The following is a 19155-nucleotide window of genomic DNA, read 5'->3' as shown; positions in this document are numbered from 1 at the left end:
TTTGCCATTCTCAATCTTCCTTGCTCGACAGCTGAAAGAAGAAGGTAAAAAAAAGAAGAAGATGAGGAGAGTCGAAAAATTTTATTCTGAAGTCACTTACCTGAAATTGACTGCGTGGAGATTAATATCCCACCGGTCAATCTTCGAGATAAATAAGTGCCATTCGTCCGCTAACAACATTTTCATAATCTAGATCTATCGAAAATATAGATCCCATCTTATCACCTTACTAACATTTTATTATTCAAATTTCTACAAATCTATTCATACAAATTAAGAGATGTTTAATAAACTCAAAAGTAATTTAAAAAAATAAAAAATACATTAGGACATTAATAAGTAATAAGTTAAAAAAAGATAAAAGAACGTTAATAAATAATACATTTCATAATTACCATGCACTTCTTTGCGTGTATAATAGTCGTTTCGACAAGAGGTAACTCGAATGATCGCAGCGATGTAACGAGCGAGAAACACCCATCCAGGCGCATTTACAGTTCGCCATTAAACAACAATAGCGATAGCGCATCAGAAATCGATTCTTTCAACTTTCAACTTTCCCGCTGGCAGAAGCGGCGATCGCATAAAGTGCGTGACCATGTATAGATGCAGAAGGTAATCTCGCGGTTAAAGTTCTTGTGCCCGCGCGCGGTGCAGGGATTTCCGTACGTTCTCCTATGTCGAATCGGTGAGTACCGATCGATCGGCGCAGCCGGGCACCGTGGAAGTCGGATAACCGTCAATTTGCAAAAGGGGGGGGGGGGGTGTAAGACGGGCGTCGAGGCGAAACGACTCGACTCGACTCGACGTGCATGGCGATCGACCCGATCGAAGTGCCGGCACACATCGCGATTGTCTACCTTCTTCCCTCTTTAGGGTTGAAAAGCGGCCGGCGATAATCGATGCTGTCGGACGCGATCGAATCGAAACTGCGACGGCTGCTGCCAGTAGCATCTCGTAATGATAGGCAAGAACGACGGGCGCCCAATCGCCCGATCTGACGTGCGTCCGTAACGAAGTAATTCGATCGTGTCACGAAATCCGCTCCGTGTATTTTGCTACGTTCGCCATTCCTTCCGCGAGTTCTCGATTCGATTGCGCAGCTGCTGCAATTTTGATCCGTTTTCTCGCTGAATGCACAATAGGTAAAGCAAATTTGTCATTTTATTCCGACATTATTAAATTGTTAACGGCAACAGTAATCTTAGACCTACACGATTTCCAGCTAAAGGTTAATGTGTTTGTCGAATTGGCACGATCGATGAAATCGATGGATGATATTACTGGTTATTACAGGTTTTTTTTTTTTTTCTTTGACATACTTGGAAATTCACGGGTGATTATCGGGCGATTAACGAGCGCTTGTGTTCTTTTAACAAAACAACCGATACGAGGACATTTTAATCGGTGATCGGCCCTTTTTCTGGATCTGATATGGAAGGTGTAGAGCGAGAGGCACGGCAAGGGTAGAAGAGGATGTTATTCAGAAGCGATAAAATCGTCGTAGTGCATGTAATGACAAACACATGCGTTCTCACCCCGATCCCGGCCTCCGCGGCGACGGCGGCGTATAGGTCGCCCTATCGGACCGGATCTATATAACGCGGCATATGTTTAGGTCATTAATTAGCATCTGGAGCCAATTAAAGTAATTACGAATTCGACGGTAAAATATCGCCGCAAGCTACGGGCGGCCTAGGAGCGCTCTCTTGGCTGCGGCTTACGAGCGATCCCGTAGCCGCACGGTACAAACACGCAACAAAACCGAACCACGTCAGTTTTTATCGGACATCCGTCATGTTGTGAAGGCGATCGATTGTTCTACGAAACTATAACGGGGATACTTATATTGCCGCCATGAGGCAATGTAAAGTTCCCCCGCTAGCATTACGCGATCGGTCTATTATTCTCGGTATCGCGCGATCTCGTTACTAATGGCATCATTACTATCCGTTTCGAGACAAGTTTGGAAACTTTAGCAACGGCTACTTGCAGAGCTCATTGAAGTTAAATATTGACTCGATCTCAGTATATATTACAATCTAAGAAAAAAAAAGATGTAGCACGATATTGCCCGAGCGATGCTAAACATCAAGAAGAGGAATATATGTTGTGCACAATTTATTCATCTCATTTCTTATTAAAGATTACAACGAAAACATTAGATCGCATCCACGATGCGATCCTTATATCACAACACCTTTTTGTAAAAGCGCGCTGTACCTCCGGTTTCCGGCGATGCATAAATATAATGGCAAATATAAATTAGCCGTACATCATAATGCGGTTTAATTACAAAATTGATACACGCTCTTATCGCCATTCGCGTTTATTCGCGATCGTGAATATTTAGCGTAACAATAACGAGATGCATCGGCATGATACGCGTTCGGCGCTATAAATCATCCGACGTCGGCGGAATCTTTTAGAACATTTAGATCGCGCATTATGACCGCTGACGCTCGATCGTTCGGGACGTTCGAAGAAAACCATTATCCCCGAACGACTTCCGTTGTTAATATAACGATTGTGGTAGCTCTGCACGCGGGAGGACGATCGGCGATCCTCTCTCGATCCTCTCTCTATCAGACAGCGAGTCCTCGGAATTTCTCCCACCGTCGACGTCGCTTCCTGACGTATGTCCACGTGACAAATACGCAGGATGCTACCAGACAGCAGCTATCGATACGTATCCGCCATTCGAACAGCCATATATTACGACTTGCTCTCGGATATGTATTTATGCTTCCCGTATCATTTCGCAATTATCGATAACATCGTCAAGGCTTTTTGCAGGAAACAATGGGTCATTACTTGCTTGCTGTAGCCTGGTGCCTCTGTTTCTCCTTCTCTTTCGTGTGCTCTCTCTCTCTCTCTCTCTCTCTCTCTCTCTCTCTCTCTTTGTCCACGCTCGTCCTCACCTCTCCCAACTGGTCGCCGATCACGACGCCATATGTGTGTCTCACGAGACGTCACGCATATTGACGGATCAATACACACGCCAATGCCGTGTTCTGCATCATTTGAATGATTCTATAAATTCCAATCTTTTAATAATTGTATTTTTACTCGAAATCATCATTATAATCACTATTATCTCACATTAAGTTGATTTAAGTCAATTTATTTTCTTGACTGTCTACGCTGTGGGTAGATTGTAGGCTGCAACTCGGGGAGAGAGAGAGAAAAGAGAGAGAGAGAGAGAGAGAGAGAGAGAGAGAGAGAGAGAGAGAGAGAGAGAGAGAGAGAGAGAGAGAGAGAGAGAGAGCGCAAATTGTCGATCGAGATTGTCAGTGTAACTCGAGCTTGCACGTTAATGAATGGACGGATAATGTGTTACGTCATCGACACTCAATTGTTGATCGCAGCAGCGACAGGTCCGGTTTTACTTCCGACGCTGTGGGCCGGTACAGAAGCGGTATAACCTGTTTGATTCGACCGATCGATTCCGAATCCCTTCCCGGATGCCTTCTATCGGATTGCCGCGACGTGGATAAAGCGGACAGCGGGAAAAAAGAGAAGACGAAAGAATCGCGGAGAGGACAAGAATTGCAGGCAGGGGTAACTATTCGGCGTGTACACGCCGCGAATGTAGTCGGGGATAGAGACCGGTTCGAGGACTGAATTACTTCGAATAAAAGCTGCTAATTAATATTTAAGCCGAAATAACGAGGCGGCGAACAAATATTTACAAGATACTTTATGCAAAAAAATTTAAAAAGATAATCTTCTCTCTCTCTGTACCTAGCGAAATACCTTTGTTATTTTTCTATCAATTCTCTTTTTTCCTCTATGGAAAAGTATTGTAAAAGTTTTGATTTGAAACGACCGATTTGTATCGCATATTTTCATGCTCAAGACACTCGTACTTTACGGTTAATAAAGGGATAACATGGCGGTAGGTGTCATGCACCGGCGTGTTAATTAACCAACACTTTGGTAGAGATAAACGCAGTCGCTAAAAGTATTTTATTGTTAATGATCTCCTTGCGAGAACTACGCCTTCGTCGCTCTTGTCAGAGTGGTGCTCTTTTACGCATCGACATGCATGAGCAATTTCAGCAGAAATACAGAAACGTTACGACATGTGAGGTCTAATTATTGTAACTGACATGTTACAGCGGCAACGATGTTTACACTATGTAACTAAAAGTTGAACTTACTTAAAAATATTAACAGCGATACATAATATTTATAATTGTCGTTGCAATTTGCCGCATGACATGACATACACAAAATGAAGGGAAAGGTAATTGCTGATCACCTGATATACGAGCGAATAAATATATCTCCAATGCGAATGATGCTGCTGCACAGGTGGTTTGATATAAATTCTCTCGAGGGCAACCTTTTCGAATTATGGTAACATTTAAGAATTGCATTATAGAGCGGCGGGGTGCACTACAATGTCCAGGATCAAAGAACTGCGACGCCAGCTTGCTATTTCCTGCGCTGAGAATATCAAAGCAACCTCGCACGGCTCGACGGGCCGTCGTTTCTATTTTTGCCGGCTTTTCGTAGCCGCGAAATTAGGTACAGCCGGCGAGAATTGATTGATTTCGCGTCGCACGGCTCCGCGACGGTAATTTAACGATCCGGATCGCCGTGAAAAATTTGTACAGAGTGTACGACTTAAGCGCAGTCGTCTACGTCGTTAAGATCCGACTCTCCGACTACATTGCAGAATTAAATCACTTCAACGCGAGACGGAGTACAACTTCGCGTGAATTGCAAAGTACATTCGTCTCGATAGAAAGAGCTGCCGTTTATTATTATTGGCTCGAAAACAGTGAAATATTCCGTTCTTTTCTATTAATTAGTTTCGAAATTGGTTCACCGAATGTCTGTGACATAAAGAATTTATATCGATATAATTGAAAAAAAGTCGATAATACTCGTTATACATCGCGAGATATTGTTGAAACGATTTGAATCAGTTTTGCAATTAACATAATGTGGTCTCTGTCTGGTATGCTTAATTAAGTCACCGACAAGATTGAAAATGTGATTTCGAGTTCTCACCGAGTTGATATATATTGTAAATTACGAACGCCAACGTTCAAGCACTCATTATCGTCTTTTCTCTCGTTACAGAGAGCGACTTCGGCGGAGAAAGAAATAGCCGCGCTAAAAGAACAGCTCGCCGCAACGAATGACAGCAATTCCAAGACTGAGGGACACCAATTGTCTCAGCCTCCGCAGGGAAGCGATCAACAACAGGTACACGATGCCAGCAATCCCAGAAGGACGCCGAACAGCAACCTCGAACAGGAGCTGCAGGCCAAAGACAAAGAGGTGCGTTAGATCAAACTCGAGACCTTTTACTAAAATGTTACTCTCTCGTGTATTGCCATGTAAAATGGTGATTGTGAATCTTTGAACTCCTCTTCTTCTTTCTCTCTCTCCATATATCTCTTCAATATTTAATTAAAAAATGAAAGAATAGAATAATAAGATAGTAATTTCTTCGAAGAAATTCAGAAATGTAATTAATTGTCTCTAGTAAAAAAAAAAAAGTTGTTGATTTTTCACATTCATATTATTTTCAAGCATTTTTTCTTTACTAATATCAATGATATGTAGATGATGATATAATATTGTTAATTAAAGAAAGTCGACTTCTCGAAGGTTCGCGGAAGAATTGATAAATCAAAAATAATTCTTTATAATGGTAATTTTCTGATAATGGTAATGTGGTTTAATCAATCGAGGGTTGTAGCATGCGAAACCACTGCGTGTATATATCAGCGCGATTTCCGTATGCAGACACGCGTGAACCGCGGTATGTCGAAGTGAATGACTAACGTGTTCGATATCCGCACTTGGTGGATTATTCCCTTTCCTTCTTTATCCGTCTGTGTGATTCTGTTTCACGCAATCACGTTCGTATACCACACGCACGCTTGACACTCGGCTCTTTAATCGATTGATGTCGCGTAGATTTTCGAGCAGCATATATATATATATAAAAGTAATCAAATATTAATCTTAGTGTCAGTAACAGTCTTATTAATACAAATTATCATAAATATTATATTACATTAAACGTTTTTAAAAGCTATTATATAGAGGAAAAAATATTTTTTATCATTTTTTATTTTTCTCAAAAATTATATATAAATATGCTATTAGCTGAAGGCAAAAGTATATATTATACAAGGGTCAAATTAATTTTTATGCATCATTCGCCATACGGAAGTTTCTACTTATGTTTTACAAATGATTTACAAGTGATTTACTGACATATGAATTATTATGGTCGCAGAAGTGATTGTAGATTTTGCATCGCGAATCGCATTTAAAGACGGCAACGTGATTGGCGTACGGACGGCAGATAATGAATTCGGGTGAGCCGTTTCGCAACTCTCGCGTGGCATTTTTTCCTGCGAAAGATACACGATCGGGACCTAGATTCGCGATAAACGTTTCAAATTACCTCGCCGCACTCCCGTGGAACCACGCGAACTCCCGCTCGCGGCTATAAGTAGCAAACGTGTAACTAATGATGCCCGATCAGCTCTATCGAAATAGATAACGAAGTCAATTTAGAAAAGCCGTATCGTTCTTCAGCGTTGTCTATTAACGTCGCGCTCGAATTGAATAGATGCATCTCGGTATATATTTAGTAACGACGAGCGCGGCACGTCACACGGATTCGGTCGGATCGCTCGGGTCGTTAGAGCGCCGGAATGCGGCGATGGCAATGCGCGGACCTTTTATTACGACTCGTCGGTCCGCGATTTCGAAATCTCGTGCGATTATCGAACATTATCGTATATTCTCATCGAGAAGATAAATAACTTCAAAGGGGAAAAGGCAAACGCGTGCGCGTGCGCGATTTTTGGCAAAAATAGCCGCGACGATCGTATAAACCCATGTCTCCGAGAAGCTGCGCAACATCATCTAACCATTCGCTGCAATCTCGAGCTGCGACGCGCAGCTGCTGCGCGACACGGATGAATGAAGATAATGACGGTCATCCCTCACTTTTACCGCCAAATATTCGACCTAATAAACTATCCGGCCGTCTGGTAGAGGCGACGGGCGACTCTGTGTTCTTGGGTTTCGTTTTATCTGGGAATAGAGGACATCGCGAGGTATGCCGAGCCATTAAACTTCCCGCTAACGTACAATTAAAATCGATTAATTGCAAGTATGTCATTATATATTATAACTGTAACAAAATTATGTCTGTGACGTGCATCTTGTGATTGACAAATATGATCACGTACATAAGAGGTTTCAATATTTGAAAAAAAATTTATATAAAATATTAATGTGTAGATTTTTATTAATAATAAATTTAAAGATGCAATGGATAAATGATTATGATTCATTAATGAGTTACAAAAAAAATGTTTTCTTTTTACTCCTTTTAAGTTATAGAAAAAGGATTCGCGTTATATGGATCAAACTGCCAGTTGAATAAAGTATAGAGCCATCCAAGTCGATAAATCTTCGAGAGGTAATATAGAATACGAGTTACCCGCCGCTACTCGAAGCCTTTTTTCCCCGGAAGTGGTCAGGAAGAGCCTAAGTGGTAGTTGCACCCTTTAGTGCCGTGCACTTTGCGTGGTTTACGAAGCGGCGTGCAAGGAGGTCGAGCTCGTAAAAATCTTGCGGTAAAGGAAAAGAAGTGTGGCGGGAACGATAGGAGGAAGCGTAACCTGTTAAGGGTGTATAATGCGAGAGGGGCGAAAACGGTAGCTTGGCGGGCGGGAGGGTGGCAGAGGCGAATGTACACGAGTCCTTAAACAAAGCCAAAAACACTTAAAGCAACGCGCGCGTGAGAAAGGAGTGATAAAAACGCCGCTAAGAGTTCAATAAGTATTCTCCTTAGAGCCAATAACAACCACTCCTCCTTTTCTGTCGCCTTCAACCACCGTCCGCCCTTCCTCTGTTCCCTTTGCGCTCCCGCCTCCGCTGTCCCCCCCGCGCGAGGAAAATCGTTTGCTTCGAAGCCTCCGAGCCTGTTGTAATCCCGAAGCCGATAATCTCCGATCCCGTCCCTCCTCTTGTCAACGTCGTATCCTTGGTCCTTGTTCGTCCGTCCCCTTGTCTCTCGACGATAGGTAGGGGATGGCGCGCGTTCTGTTCTCACCGACGGTGCCTTTTAACGGATAAGAATTTGCTCCACGGACAATGTCTTTATTGAGAAGCCATCGCGCGCCGTGGAGCACCGGAATGATTTTTATTATTCGTCGATTAAAGGGAGGTAATGGCAGTTTCAAGTCCCTCCCAAGCGACGGGATGATTTAAGGACGATAATGAGGAGTAAATAATGCGATAGTGTCTCTGAAAGAGGGAGACGGGGACGGGATGTCTCAGAAAGGGGCGGTCGCGCGATACTCAGGAGTATGCCCATGAATTATGGAGACTTCGGAAGTACGTTAGTTTATGACGGGTCGATAATTATCAGACACGTGTGTCAATGTGTGTTCGCTGTAGCTGATACCCTCTTTACTGCGCTAATAGTTTCAGATATCTGATATGTGTCATCTGATACTTAATATAAAAATTATATGTATGAAATATAGATATCTCTGTCTCTTTAAGCGTTTTGTATGCGAATAACATTATTTAATTTTAATTATCTATAAACGAACGACAGACAGATCTTAGAAGTGCGTTTGTGGTCCGCTTCCGTCCGCGTATCCGTCACTTCAGTCGGTGATGCATGCATGCTTATTTTTCAGCATATTAATAACATTCTCATCATTCGATATCAGTAACGTATGCAATCCAGAAGCTTGTCTTATTTTTACGATGCATATCAGATATCTTTTTTTTTTTCGAGAGAACTCTTCTTAGCTGATAAACATGTCATTTGATATTTATCAATCGACTATACATGCTTCGTTCAACAACTTTTGTGAAGACTATATTGTCTTTGGATAACATAATTAGTTAAATAATTAATCGTTCGCTATCAATATTTGCTTTATTAGATCCTAATCAGAAAAATTCTGTTCTCTGTCGCGACCATTTGTGCTACTAACTAAAACATTGACAATTCCTTCACTCGTGTATAAATTCTGTTTTACTTTTTGCGTTTGCAAATACGTGTTATCCACAGCGCGGAACGGAAGTGGCGATGATTCGCAATTGCAAACGTCTTTCATGTTCCACGCTTCATTATCTCAACATTTTAGAGCCAATATCGTATGCAACCACTGTGACTCCGATCACCAACGGCCAACGGCCAACTCCGTCATGGCACGTCTGTAATTTCAACAAGACATTGTGAACGATCCACGCTGTCCCCGCGGCACCCTGTCCGTCACCCCCGAAGACAGGCTCGCGCTCCGCGCATTTAAATCGTGCGTTCCGGAAAGCGTCCCCCCGCTCGTCCCGCCGAAAATAAATTACTCTCGTCGCGCGTTTGAATTACGGATCCATGCAAGCAACACACGCGAGAACGAGAAAACGCAAGGACTTTTTTATTTTCGGCATTGATCTTATTAAATTTACACCTCAGGCTTGTGATGTACCTATCTCGGAATGTTCGTCATCAGATATAAATTTGATATAAACGGATACAAAGTTACTCCTGCAGTATATTATTAGACGGAAGGATCAAAAAAAGAGGAAGGGAAGGGAAGAGAAATACTTTTTCCCGGATAGGATGTGGCTAGATATTAGAATTGCGGCGACCACGTAACATCCTATAAACATAGCAATAATAAAAATTAGCGCGATAGATAAAACGGCGCGATAAGCGACGCTTGTCCGCGATTCATTCCGTTTCCGCTTCCTGTCGCGTAACCACGTTGAACAGTATCGAAACGATGAGTATCGATGTAGGACGAGCGTGCTCGATTTGACTACCACGGTAGCAGACGTTCACGAATCCTTGATTAGGTCCCTCAACGAAATGAAAACTCTAGCAATGTTTGCGCTGCTTAAACTGTCGCGATAACGATGGCGTTGACATATGTACATTTTTAAGTCATAAGACGAGAGATTTTATCGAGCGTTCGTAGAATTCTTCAACACGCATATAATTGCATACAAATACATACAAAGTAACTTGAAATGCATTATCTAGATTTATCCACCGATATGAACAATGACTGAACAATAAATTACAATGGCGGAAATGTTCTCAATGTTTAGTCTTCGAGTTCCATCAACATTGCTGTCTCCTTGTCTCTGTTGCTGCAGAAATTGGATATAGTGACAATGATAACATACGCGCTACCGAGGTGGCGGAGAGTCTTCTTTGTATAGCTTGTGTCGCGGCGACAAATTGGATTCGTCACGGCCGCGGCTCTAAATTCTCGCTATTTTGTTGCTGTACTTATCTTCGGCATTTTGTCGTGTCACCGGCCGGTCTTACTTCCCGCAGCTGCTTGATCTTAATTAAATGCCAGAAATCTCTGGCAGCTTGAAAACTTGTAATAGATATTCATTTGTCCTTAAGGCGATGCTGGACTGACGGGCGAATTCCGACAAAAACGTTCACACATATGCACATCTAAATATACATAGATACATTTATATATACATACATACATACACTCATACATGCAGACACGCATACATATCCATGAAATTTTCAGACAAAGTATTCTCTTATATACAGCTCCTAGGCGCATTTTTAAAAGCATAGTATTGTTTTTCCTTATAATTCCGACCGAGGAGTATGTGTTGTTTATATGTTCAAAGTCTAAACTTTTGTGTACAGCAAAATGTTGTTACAAGTTAACCTCAAAAGTCGACAAACAAAACTGTAATTTTCTAACTTTTTTTTATATAAAATATATAGACCCAGGTGCGTTATTGTCTATACTTCAATTTTGGAAAATTGAATTTTTAATTCTGTATAATCAATGAAAAGATTACCTTGTTTGAAAATAATCGACTCAGTCGGTACCTTCAGCATCGCCTTAACGCTTCACGTGCCGCGAAGTCTCCACCCGTACGTCAAGTTATCATAGGCATACTTGGCCAATAAATAAAGAGAATCACCGATTTAACATTATTTGTCAAGTCGCGACAAATTAGGATTAGTTCCATAAAGCGACACAAAGACATCTTGATATTGTCAGAATTTTGTAGTTGAAAAAAAATATACATAAAAAAAATATACATGCGAATGTGTCGAATAAAAAATATCTTTCACCTTTTCAAATGATAATTTTAAATTGCGGAAAATGACATTATTACATAATTGCGTGACACGAGTTTAATTTGCATTCATTGCAATTGGAAATTATTAATTATTCAATCTGTCTGTCACATCGATTCTCAAATATTTCACCGATTATCTCGCGGTAACGCAAACGCGATGCACGCTGATGATTGACAGTGATTGCTGCCAAAAGGCATGGTGGAAGCTCGAATCATTTAGTCGTTGTAGCGTAACGAGTGATTCATTCTCGTTATCTGTGCGATTATAACAGAAAATGTAATGGTCCTTTGGATATCTATCAATTCGTTTAACAATAGCAATAATAATAATGACATCGGTGGTCTCGTGTCATTTTATATTTCTGAGAATTGTATCGTAAATGAGTCTTTAATGATTTCGACGAAGTTTAGAATTATTTTATTTCGGATCGTTTTCTTTCGGCTCACGAAACACTTAAGGGATGACAAAGAGAAGGGGAGAGAGTGAGACGAAGAGGAGTAGAACTTCTTTGGCAGCGTAGCGAGATGAAAGAGACACCGTGATACTCGTGCCAAGGCAAATACGCTCGGCGAGTGTTTCAAAACACGTTGGCTAATGTACCGAGCGCGGTAGATCGAAAAATAACCGAGAGCGTTATCCGCGCTTCTTCTTCTCATGTCCTATTCCCGCGTACCTTCGTCCTACGAAGTGAAATTATCACTGGAACAACCGCGTGGCCTTTGTGTGCAAAAGGCACAACAGAACATCTCGTTCTTGTATCTTTGTGAAGTTGCACACGAAGTGGCTACTTTCATCCGAAGTACATACGATATCCAACCAATGTAATTCTTCTATTAAAAATTCTTATATTAAAAATTTATACTTTATTTGCTTGTACGTGATGTTGTAATTACTTATAATTAAATTTATAAGTCATAAATTAGAATGATTTTTTATTCAAAATTTTGCTGGTCACTCTTTGCAGAATGGCATATCCTTTATGAATAGAGGTATAGGTCAATCTGAGGTACCGTCGAATAGCTAACTTTATCGTTTTGTGATTCCGATGCTGCCTGCAGTGTTGACGACAGATAGACTTCTGATCTACGATGGAATTTCTATTTCTCTTTCATTTTGCACAGGGAAAGACTGTAAAATAGAAATCTTACACAAGTATTTATTAAAAAAAAAAAAATAATAAAAACTATCAAAAGAATATTAAAAAGAATATAATTATACATAATTTAGGTACATCTTTATAGTGGCAGATTTATAGTGTTTTGTTAATATTATGTTTAAACATCATATTGTATGTCATCTTATAATTTATTTTATATATTTCTTATATGTTTTTCAAGTCTGATTATTCGAATCTTATTTCTCATCATCGTAAACTTATTCGTGTCTGAGCCTTGTCCGTTACAATTAACCTTAGTTACAATTAACAATGATCACATACATATGAATCGACCAATATCGGTAACGGACGCCATATTGGTAATGCCAATGATAGGCCCGCAAGAGTATATCTGTAATGATATTACCATATTTACTCTGATAGGAAGATTTGCTGATAATTAGCGATAAGGAACAATTGACTGCGCAATACACGGCGATACGGCGCGACAAACAATCGGATCGCGGCTCGAACGAAATTTTATCATGCCTCCGGCACGGCGATTACGTGTCTGTATGTACACGTTATACATATAGCGGATATATAGCGTACAACGACGTACTTATCCGCGAAGTATCCGCGGCGCCATGCGCCATAAAATAGATTAGACTTACATTGAATTGACGGACCTATCAGTGGGTGGAGAACCTAGAGCTTTGCAATTATGTAAGCATTCCTAAACAAGGTCATAATTATATGAGTCACATACGAATATAACACATTTCTTAAAAACTATATATAAATAATATAAATTCAATATATACGGAATTAAATAATGTATTTTTTATCGAAAAATAATAAACTAAATTTAATGGATGTGCACAGAAAAAGTTTAAACATAACGTATATATTTCTTAATGTTCCACATTTATTAATTGTATAATACTTTCAACTAAACTATCTATAAACCGTACTTATTAGCGAAAAATAATGTAACATTTTCACGATTGCGCATGAATTTTAAGAAAAATTTTATATCTTACCGCATGGCTTTGCAGTACAAACACGATATAGAATAAAATAAAATAATTTTTGTAAACGTCACATTTGCAAATGTCTCATCAGAAATCCACCTTGTGGTATCCACGAAAAGGATTCGCGGTTATGTTGAAGCTCGAGAGGGTTTCGACTCGAGGATACTGACCAACTGAAGGGACAGAGGGAGAGAGGATAGCGGTCTGGCAAAAACTTGGGAATATTTGCTCTTGAGCGAAAATGACGTGGGTTAAAAGTGCAATGAGTGCTTGCTATGTTCGCGGATTTTTTTCGGCGATGGTTGCTCGACTTATACCGAATATCAAGAGAAACCAATATCGTTAAAAATATTCATTTCATAAGTTTCGAATAGAACAAAATATAAAAACTCACGATATAACTTGTTCGCTCTTCCACACACCCTTTTCCCCTTCCTTTCAGAACAAGAGCTGCATTTTTTCTATCCTTGATTGTTTTCTTTTCTTTTTTTTTTTGCATCGAATTGCTGTATCTAACCGATCTAATTGTTAGTTTTATCGCTGTTGCTGGCATCGATGTCCCGAATAGAATATTTATGATCTCTATTAATATTATCTCGGGAGATTTTTTTCACAGCCTCCTGCATTCAGAGTCTCTCGAAATGATTTAATGCCAGTTGATAGCAGTATGTCAATCTGATTAAACACGAACAAACATTCTTGTGCATCAACGTTGCGGTACAGCTTGAAAGTGAATTATTTGTAAGCAACGTTCTCGATCTACATCACCTAACCCGAGTGCAATCAGGAATACCCGCGCTCTCGCTAGAGTTGTGCGTATGTGCGCGGAAAAGGAAAAAAGACAGAAAGGAAAGACGACCCGCATGCTCCATCATCGTCGGCTGAAACATTAATTAGAAAATCTGAATAATTAGGAACTAACTTTCGCGCGACGTGTAAAACTCGTTCCACCCCGATCCCTGCACGAACATGTATATGTGTGTGTGTGTGTGTGCGGTGTGTGTGTGGTGTGTGTGTGTGTGTGTGTGTGTGTGGTGTGTGTGTGTGTGTGTGTGTGTGTGTGTGTGTGTGTGTGTGTGTGTGTGCGGTGTGTGTGTGTGTGTGTGTGTGTGTGTGTGTGTGGTGTGTGTGTGTGTGCGATGCGTGGTTGCGTCTGTTTCACACTCTGCAATCGGAGGGAGTCCGCCTTCCTCTCTGCCAACCTCAGCGGTAGAGGAAGGAAAGGTAGAGAGCGCGGACTGCAAAGTCTCACCCTTCTACACTTTCGCTCTTAGCTTTTTTAAAAAAAAGGTTCTCCAGTTCGAATCGATCGATCGACCTCATGCTCTCCTCTACATCGAGATGTGTATCTGGTCACGGGGCTTGCTGATTGTATCGTAATTACGGTTTTAAATATACTTCATCGAGCACGCGAGCTTACGAACGTCGGCGACGAGGGGGATGGCGGTCGGTATTAGGTAAGGTAGAGGTGAAAGGAGACAGTTAATGCCCGTGCCCTTCGATTTAACGTCGACACGAGCGCGCTTGAGGTGTATTGCTGGCAGCACGCTCACGGGGTGAGGAGGGAGGAGAGGGATGGTTGACGGTCGGCTGGGTGGTCAACAGGGTGGCGGGCGGGCTGCTCGGCCACCTCATCGGTAGGCAATCTTTTCTTATCGGGTCACAGGAGATTTATAGAAACGAACCGCGATGGCGTATTGTCATGACTTGGCCCCGTGCACGTGAAGTCGATCTGGAACGCGATATATGTGACTGTATGGGTGTATGTGACTATACACCGACGGCCCAAGTTTACGTGTGTCGGTGTACGGCGGAAAGTAGCTACCAGATGGAATTATTATTCACAACCGTGACTAAGCCGGGCTTGAAAATTACGTGCTCGATTCGCAAAGACGATACACCGCGAAATATGCCGGTCTCTATTGCGCCGATCAAAGGATTGTGAAGTTTGCGATCGTTTGCGCCATTAAATTATTACTGCATGCGGCGTATATAGTTCCAACCAGTCGAACTTGATGTACGAGACTTTCTTGATGTACGAGACGTGCTGCTTTCTATGCGGTAATTCCAGATTGTTCATGCTTATTATCGAATGACGTAGGAATAATCATTATAGGTATTATTGAAAGGAGCTTCTGATGCTATGTTTAAGAATAATCGCGGAGAAATGTGTGATTTACTTTATCTTTAATTTTATTCACTCTATTTTTCACTATTTAATTTAAACTATTTATTTATAACAGCTAAATATAGTTAGTCTGTTTTACTTTAAAATTATATCTTGAACACTTTAAGAAATATGTAAAAATAAAGTACTTGAAAAATAAAATAATATATTTTTATTCCTTTTCTAAAGATATATAGACCATGAAAATAATTTTTGTTGAAATTTTTATTAGATTTATAAGAAAGGAAATAAATAAAAAATGACAAAATTGATATGTAAATTAAAGATTACATTGAGCAAGATAAAAGAGTTTTATTTTAAAGTTCTATTTTAAAGTTTAGACAATGTAGGAAGATATTGCTCATTTAAAAATTTTCAACAAACAAAATTATTGTATATCGTACTATTTCTGCGGAAAATAATACGGATACAGTTGAATTCACTTTTCTACTGCCTTCTCTCGATCGAGTTTTCTCCATTGGTCAGCCAGATATCATTCGCCTTCCAATCCCACCGAAGAAGATAATACCGAAAGGATGAAGCTCTCCTGTCGGTGTCCCGAACGCGCGTTCGCGCACACGAAACGGAAGAGAGTACCGGCAGAAAAACGGCGGCGTCTCTCGAAATTAATTCTTTTTTTCTCCGGGAGATAAAAACCTAACGAAGCCGCGCGCGCGAGCTTTATTACGCGAAAGCGAACGACGGAAGAGAGGTATATACGGACGGACGTAGGTGGAGGCTCCGAATGAGGAAGCGAGAGAGAAGAGCGGAAGAGAGCGGAAAGAGATAGGGACACGTGCGGGGAGAGGGATTGATATAGGTGTTCCTGGTGGCGATGGCGATGGGACGAAGGGTGGACGCAGGGGCCGGAGGAACACCGAGGGGTGGCCGGGGGCAACGGAGGGAGCGGCCGAGACACAAATACGCTGAAAATTAGATTCATAACTTTTCTGCTGCGCTTTCGCGGCGGAACGACTAAAGGCTGCCCGGGCTAGTTAAAAATTCTGTGTGCCCGCGAATATCAGCCCCTCTCTCTCTCTCTTTCTCTTTCTCCTCATCCTTCTCATCCTCATTCTCAGCCTCATCCTCTTTCCTGCCTTCTCTCTACGTTCACGTGCGAGTGCGTGTGTGCGCGTGTATCGCATGTGTATGTTTATATCTATATAAAAAAATCCCACCTCCGCCGTATATGCGAGAGGTGGTGGACTACCCTCCTGCACCGACACCCTCCTTCTCATTCTCCTTCTCCTTCTCCACTCTCCCTCCTCTCCTACAGTTCGCGCGCACGATTATATCCTACCTATACCTTTCTCCACCTACAACCTACACGCCTCCATCGTCCAGACGGACGACGGGAATTATCTCCGTTTTTCCGCAAACGCGATTAACCAGAAACGTCGTTCAGCAAGCCCTCCGGGCCCTCTCAACCGGCAGGGATATCCTCCTCCTCCTCCCTGTCGTTCTATCTCGCTCGCTCTTTCTTTGGCTTTCGACTCGACTCGACTCCGCCGATTGATAATTCACGATTAATCCTTCGCGAGAGCGAACTTCTCCCGCGCCGCCCTGAGGCTGCCTCGAGTTCACGGCGAATTTCGTGGCAGCCGATAATTTCGTTGTACTTGAAATCCGAGACGCGGGAGAGAGAAAAAAGGGATGCGCGCTTCTTGCTGCGAATTCAGACTCTAACCGATGAGAATCGCGATCGAACAGGCTGAAGCGGGCTTCCTATGATAACGAGCGGCGGTTTCTGCGGTTTGCGATTATCGATACCGCTAACTTTCGCGTAATTGATAGCTGAGCTCCAGTTTCTTTGTTCGAAACGAGTATTATCCGTGATGAAATATGATAATAATAAGTGCTCACTTATTACGCCATATACGTACGTACATACGTTGCGCGTTATATTCGTTCTTACTTATTTATTATTTACATCTTTTTTATACTTTATTCATTATATCTATGTTGGCACTCGGAAACGACATTTCTAATCCTGAGAAATATATCATTAATTTTCTTTCTATTTTGTATTTCTATCTTATATATTTTATTAATTTTTATATCTTGAAAATATTTAAAAATATATTCATATTTTTAACAATATCTGCTTTCAAGACATTTATATACGTATGTACGTAACTCTCACGGCCGATACAACGGCAATGCGTTTTTCACGACGGTGAATTTATTTCGAGCGACAACTCGTCATGGGTCGATGGATATAATAATAAACGACAACGTCGACGAAGAACAGCAGATTGTCAGTAGCATTTTCTTCACGATGAAAGGCGCGGTATTATCTGCTGTGTACATACGTTCAAACATCGAATGCCACACACATATATATATATACATACATGGCCTGTCGATTGGCAGAATGTCAAAGCCTCGTTAGCTGATTTGTGAGGTGTTTGCGTGAAACTCTGAAATATAGAATCAAAAGTATAATAATAACAAGGCATTCCTTGGCGCAACCGCAACGAATGGTATGCGAAATATTAAATAAATCGAACAAACTGGCCGCGAGATGAGAAACGAGCGAAGTTCTCGTAAATAATGCCTATTGATTCTATCCAATATAGTTAGTAGATTTAATTCCGAAGGTCTCCCTAAAATCGTTATGGTGATATTTCGTAATCGTTTAAATTACACTCAGCGAAGTAAAGCTTTCAGCAATCATGTTGACCAATCTAGAATACTTCCCATTTATCCGCACGCATCTCTTTATTTTTATTAAAAAAGATACATCAACAATTACAATTATTCATTAATATGCATGTGAATAAATTCAAAACGTTGAATTAATCAGGCTATATTGTGATTTAATAAAAATTACGCATACTATAAGATTATATGTTTCGCCGTCGAGAGCAATTAATACGCATGAAGGAACGCATCGGTATTGAAAACGCTCGTATCGCCGGAAATTCTGAATGACTTTTACTTTTATTCCAAATTGCTTGATCCTTCCATGTCTTTCTTTAATCTAAAAGCGATACATGGCTTCTCCCCTGCAAAGCAGATTTGTATTGAGCCTCGATGAGGACATAACTTATCAGTCGTTCAGGTTTTCCGCGATGGAACCCTCTCAGCTCCACCTTCGCTTTTACGTTGGCACAAGTATATGATATTTAAAATTAATCCTTCCTTTGTGCTGCCTCGCTGCCTAGCCCGCTTGCTCGCCCGGCTGTCTGTCTGTCTGTCTGTCTTTTTATCGTACCGATATGGAGTCGTATAAATTTTACTCCATTATTCGTTCCGTTCGCGGTTGAGGTCGGGGGCAAGAGGCGAGGAGTTAAGAGAGATCGGCGGAGGAAGAGGAGGGAGGGAGTTAGGAGGAGAGATGGTGGACTAAAAGAGGGGAGAGTGGTTTGATTCCGGAAGAAGGGGAGCGACGGTTCGTCTTTTTGTCTTTGCCGGTGTACCGTGAGGCTTTCATTTCGAATCCTCAATCATCGCCGGTGATCAATCACAATTGAACTCGAGCGGCGGGATGAAAAAAGGCGAGGAAACAGCCCTGCAAAAAAGCGGAAGACGCGGTGAGGCGTCAACGCGAATGAGGCGCGGATTGCCTGATCTCGGATCTCGGGTACCCACACATCACATATGTGATAGCGTGCGTGACATAAGGCAGATTAGAACAAAGATTATGATTTTCCCAATTATTTAACACAATTTTATATTTTACATTCGAAGGAATAAATTCTAAATTTGGAACTTTTTGTAA

General features: G+C 41.3%; 1 protein-coding gene across 5 annotated transcripts in view; it reads left to right on the top strand.

Moving 5' to 3' along the window:
* The window catches only part of cut (homeobox protein, cut), a 137754-nt gene that overhangs the window by 63706 nt on the left and 54893 nt on the right, over positions 1-19155 (top strand). For all 5 annotated transcript variants that reach the window (XM_089076390.1, XM_089076391.1, XM_089076392.1 and 2 more), the window contains exon 3: positions 5095-5295. In XM_089076390.1, the coding sequence (XP_088932516.1) occupies positions 5095-5295 (201 nt within the window). The remainder of the gene's footprint in view (positions 1-5094; positions 5296-19155) is intronic.

Source organism: Pogonomyrmex barbatus, unplaced genomic scaffold (assembly GCF_055798465.1).
Source record: "Pogonomyrmex barbatus isolate J1 unplaced genomic scaffold, ASM5579846v1 scaffold2, whole genome shotgun sequence".
Taxonomy (NCBI): Eukaryota; Metazoa; Arthropoda; class Insecta; order Hymenoptera; family Formicidae; genus Pogonomyrmex; species Pogonomyrmex barbatus.
Note: the sequence above shows the minus strand (reverse complement) of the source record. Positions and strands in the feature narration are given on the sequence as shown.